We start from the raw sequence: 5,347 nt of genomic DNA on the forward strand, positions 1-5,347 counted from the left end.
TATATATATATATATATATATATATATATATATATATATTGAGAGAAGTTGAAATTAAACAGAGTTGTGCTTGAAAAGAGTTTAAGAACTATTTTGCAACTAAATATTAATCACTGTGTGCTTAGATTATTTCTAATTAAATCATATATCTGGTTTTAGTATTAAAATTCATCAACAGGCTGATTTAACATACAATATCTAATTCTTTTCAGTAGGCCATGACCTCGATCAGTAGTAAGGATAATTTTGGATATCTTTCAGTTGGAAGGACCTCTGATACTTCCCTCAAGTGTGAGAGTTAAAAATGGTTTGGATTCTATCTATTTTTGGTAGGAAGGCTTAGTGAAAATCAATAATGCCCAGGGGCGTCTTAGTTTAATCCTAGAGAGCTACTATCCTGCAGCTTTGATGAACCTTTGCTCTGATTCAACTAGATGAAATGAATGGCTCTTTAATCGACCAAAGCTGAAAAAACTGCTGATAGGGGAATTCGGCCATTTGATACAAACTGTCTTATCCCCATTCTTATTTATAGTTTTTGATGGTCAAGTGAAAAAAACAAGTACAGGGAGGATTTGTACTTTGCTTATCATGAATTGCTGAAAGATGTAAAACTAAAATAAATAAAGTTTCCTTTAATTTATCAATTTCAATATACTAAGCATCTGAAATTATATATCTGGTTTTACCTTTAATTATAACTTAATGGCTTATAGTTTTAATGGGTGTGATCATGCCACCCATGTGTGATCAGAATGTGGTCACAGCTAGTTAGAGAGGTGTAAATGCTTCTGCTCTGCAGTGGTCCAAGGGGTCAGGCTGTACTTGCTTATTTCTAAACAGCTGCCTTCCTTCACCATCTCTGCAAAGCAGCTACTGCTGCACTAACCCACTGTTCACACCTGTTGATCTCGCCTGCTACCAGTTATCCAAAATGCTGGTGGTGCAGCAGCTGCAAGAGGCCCCTTGATGTTTAGCTCTTTCTCTATTATACAACATTTGTGAGCCATGCGCACTTTGGCACCTTTGAAGATCAGCTAGCTTTTAAGGAGCGTACCAACTGCCCAGATGTTTCTTATCTGCATGGTAGCTGGTCGGCAGAATTTGATGATGTAGAAAGGAGTGTTTGATTTAAACAGCTTTAATTAAACAGGGAAAAATGTAACATATGTAGCATATTGGGCCCTGAGTCCCACATGGTAAACAGATATACTGACTGCAGGTCAAATCAAATCTTCCACTGTATTCATAAATTAACTCTATAAGTTATTTATTTATATATATAGTTTTAGTCCTGTATGTGTTTCAGGGGAAACTCTATTGGAAACAGAAAATGAGCCATAAACGTGTTCAGCTAAAGGTTTATAAAGAAGATACTCTAAAGAATTGTTGTTGAATAGTTGCTCTGACATCTTTACAATTCTAATGATGCGCATAAGTTTTTCTTTCCATTCACAGTTTATCATGTTATTCCATATATAACACAGTAACTTTAAATCTTCCAATAAGTCAGGTAAAGATCTATATCACTGTATAATTCATCATGGAAAGCAAGAGCAATAAATGTAAATCCCTTCATTGTCCCATAATGGGGACATTAGTTCTCTGCATTTAACCCATCTCTGGGGGTGGATCTTGTCAAACCCTAAAGCCACCCTGAGTAACTTGGAGCTCTGGATGTTGTTGGACTGTAGCGGCTGACATGCCTCTTCAACATCGCCTGGAGGCCCAGGACAGTGCCCCTGGATTGGCAGGCTGGGGGTGGTGGTTCCCCTGTATAAGAAAGTGGACCGGAAGGTGTGTTCCAATTACAGTAGCAGCCATTCAAAATTTCCCCACTTTTCTTGATGGGCCCTTGTCTGGTCCCCTACAATTCCTTTTTGAAAAACAATCTTTGTACTAAAATATTATTTCTGTCATGATTTGTTGACATTAAGACCTTAAGAGAAGCATAATCTCCTGGTCAGACCCTGTAATTCAGTGAAAGGGTGGAGTCAGAGAAAAAACAAATTGTGCACACGCAGGAGAAGGCCAGTGGCTGGAAGTTGGAGGGGATTTGTTGGAGTTTGACAGGGAAGGGCCATTTTGAAAGGCTGCTACTGTATAAGGGAATCACACTCCTCAGCCTCCCCGGAGGAGATTCCAGCTTATTTCTCAAACCTCGGCTTCAGGAGGAACATGGTTGTTTTCATGGCTGTAGAACAATGGACCAGATCTACACCCTCTGAAGGGTGTTCGAGGGTTCATGGGAGTTTGTCCAACCCATTTGTGGACCTGAAAAAGGTATTCAACCAGGTCCCTTGTGGTGCCTTGGGGGGGGTGCTTCAGGAGTCGGGGCCATCAGGTCTCTGTACAAACAGAGCAGAAGCCTGGTCTGCATTACCAGCATTACGTGGGACCTCTTCCCGGTGCACGTTGGACTTTTGATTTACCATTCCTACCCTCACCTACGGTCGTGAAATCTGGACCATGTTCGAAAGAATTGAGATAAAAGCAGCTGAAATTAGTTTCCTCTATAGAATAGCTGGGCTCTCTTTTAGGGACAACATAAGGAGCTCGCTCAAAGTGGAAAGGAGTCCCCTGATGTGGCTCAGACATCTCTTAAACACCGCCAGGATTCCTCCCTTGAGAGGTGCTACTGGCACATCGCACCGGGAGGAGGCCTAAGGGATGACCCAGGACACAAGGAGGTGTCCTTGGAAAGGAAAGTCAGGGAGTCTCTACTGAGACTGCCTGCCCCTGTGACCCGGTCTCGGATGAAGCGGGAGACGACGAGTATGAGAAATGCAAAAAAAGGTGTAATTATTTTTGACCAGTAAAGGGTTGTGAACTTTACAAATATGTAATTTGTTTGTCATTGTCAATAGTCTTTTTATATATAGAAAAAACCAATACAAAAACAGTCTTTTCGCTTCATCGATAGCCAAGTTTATTTTTTGTTTATTTTTTAACAGAGGTGTTAGACTCTATTCACAACATAGATCTGTTCACTTCTCCACTGGCGATAAAAATTTAACAACATAATATGAGGAAAAAACAAGTACTGTATTTTATAACCATATATTTCTTTTTACATATTTTGGGACCACAAGGACCCTTTGACTCAAAAGTCATGATAAATAAAGCAAGTTGTTTTGAAGAACCATAACTAGCTTGATGCAAGAAGCATTTTCTTTTTACAATGCATCATTTAAATGTTTCAAATCTACCAAGATTTACATATCTCTTTACTACTGAAACACAGAACTACATAATGTATATGTATGTGTATATATACATAAAATATGTATGTATATATATGTGTATATATACATATGATGAAGTGTGGCAGAAAATGGATGGATGGATAACCTTGTCAATCACAAATTTTGAGGAATCACAGCAGATACACAAACAATAATAACATGAATTTCCATTCTGCATTTAGAGCATAAATTGAAAAACAACAATAAGAGGAGGATGTGAAATTAACAGCTGTTTCTTGGATGGTCACAGTGAGAACATTGCTGGCATTACTGGTACCCAGACTGTTTTTAGCAAACATGCGGATGTTGTATGTTGAAGGATTTATCTCTATTATCGTGCCCTCTGTCTCATTGGCATAAAAATCGACAACAGTTTCTGTGTAATCCCATGAAGCTGTTAAAAAAAAGATGTGATTTTATTTAACATGATATAATGATAAGCAACGTATAATAAAAAGAAAACACTTTCATTCCAATGGATGCTTCTCTCACCATTTGCTTCTTTAAACTCCAGGTAGAAACCTGTAATAGGGCTGTCGCCTTCAAAGCCAGGAGTCCAGAAAAGGGAGATTTTGTTGTTTGTCACATCCTCTAACCCAATTACAGGTGGATCTGGAGGCACTAAGAGGAACACAGCCAGGATATTCACTGACAAAGCCTGAGCTCATACTGCTTATTAATGCATGATTGAAATACTTCCATGTTAAAGTAACTCAAGCTAAATTTAAAATGTTGATTCAATCAAAAACATCTCTGCTACCTGGAGAGGGAGTCGTATGTCTGGCTGTGACAGCAGCCGGTGAAATAGTAGCCGAAGTGGCTGTTGTTGCCGTTGTTTGATAGGAAAATAAAACAGAAAAGGAGCATGACCTTACAGATTCTCCCCCTAAATGTATTTTTTTAGGGGCATTTTTCATGTTGCAACCAAACTCAGCGATGCCTTTTGTGTCAATTCTTTATGATAAATCAACACCTAATTCAGATTTATTTCAATCAAAACTTGAGAGACAGCCAACATTTATGTGGTAACTGAGGAAGATCAGCAGTGAAACACTGCTCTGGTGAAAGAATATGAGAAAGTATAAAACTGAACACACAGATTAAACTGAACACAGAATATAGTAGAACATGGTTCTGAAAATCCTGAGGGGATCCAGTTCTTGAGAAAAAAGCTAAAAAGGCACAATTCAGGATGTAAACACTGTCAGTATTCAAAAGTACTGTAGAGCAGGGCAAACGTTCTCCATTTAAAGTGAAAACCACCCAATCGTGCAACAGAGCTACAATAGGAAGGTGTGTTTTAAAGTGTAAACATCAAATAAAAATAACCCTTTTTTGCAGAAGTTGGACACCATTGTTTACATAGGTTGTGCATCTATCTTGAATGAACTTGCTTTTGTGGAAAAAACAAAGGACAAAAAATTGTCCTTGTGTACAAACCTGGTAGAAACACATCTCTAAAAAGCTTTAACCCATGGAAGCTGAAAAAAAATGCAGCTATTCTTTACAAACACTTCTTGTTGTAAATGTGTTCAAATGGCTTCATTGTGACAAAATGTGAAAAAAATTTGCTAGACACACTGCACATAAAAGTTACTGGATTATTTTACCTGTTCCATTTGGTGCAAACGTCAGAACATTGCTGGCATTGCTCATTCCCACACTGCTAACAGCAAACAGGCGGAAGTCGTACAACGTTGCAGGACGCAAATCAGCAACACTGGTACGAGTCCCTTGAACCCAACTTCTTACAGCACCACTCCATGAATCTATAAATGAAATAAAAGTTAAGATGCAGATTTCATAATATAAAATATTCATTCTTAATAATTGATGCACTGCTAAAATGACACCATTCCTTTGGGACCTCAATCACCCCTAGACGCAAAGGCGATCTTACAGTAGGTAGAGTCATTCATTAAAGTAGTAAAGAAGTCATATTTAAATGTCAAATCATTCTGGATTAAACATGTATATAAATGTACTCTTTATTGGACGATATTGTCCCAAAAGTTAGAAAATTTCAATAAAAAAAAAAGTATTAGAACCTGTGAGTTATTTTTTTTTACTTTGTTATTTTATGCAGCTCAGTTTGTTATACG

The 5,347-nt window shown here is 38.0% G+C and overlaps 1 protein-coding gene across 1 annotated transcript; it reads right to left on the reverse strand.

Annotated features, from left to right (window-relative positions):
- Positions 1-2,513: 2,513 nt before the first annotated feature.
- LOC107101493 (Down syndrome cell adhesion molecule homolog) lies at positions 2,514-4,946 on the reverse strand. Its single transcript, XM_015400446.1, has 4 exons — positions 4,856-4,946; positions 3,738-3,866; positions 3,494-3,639; positions 2,514-2,663 (listed from the first exon to the last, which is right to left on the reverse strand). The coding sequence occupies exons 1-4, from the start codon at positions 4,899-4,901 to the stop codon at positions 2,514-2,516; spliced, it is 471 nt and encodes a 156-aa protein (XP_015255932.1). The 5' UTR covers positions 4,902-4,946.
- Between the last annotated feature and the right edge of the window lie 401 nt (positions 4,947-5,347).

This window comes from Cyprinodon variegatus, unplaced genomic scaffold (genome assembly GCF_000732505.1).
Source record: "Cyprinodon variegatus isolate N-32 unplaced genomic scaffold, C_variegatus-1.0 Scaffold31, whole genome shotgun sequence".
NCBI lineage: Eukaryota > Metazoa > Chordata > Actinopteri > Cyprinodontiformes > Cyprinodontidae > Cyprinodon > Cyprinodon variegatus.

What these genes read in the sequence shown, in the direction of transcription:
- LOC107101493 (XM_015400446.1), bottom strand. Translation starts at nt 4,901, where the DNA reads ATGAGCAATGCCAGCAATGTTCTGACGTTTGCACCAAATGGAACAG. An exon ending in GTTTGCACCAAATGGAACAG is followed by an intron (nt 3,867 to 4,855) that starts GTAAAATAATCC and finishes TGTTCCTCTTAG; the next exon opens with TGCCTCCAGATCCACCTGTA. An exon ending in ATGCCAGCAATGTTCTCACT is followed by an intron (nt 2,664 to 3,493) that starts GTGACCATCCAA and finishes GTCATCCCTTAG; the next exon opens with GCCTCCTCCCGGTGCGATGT.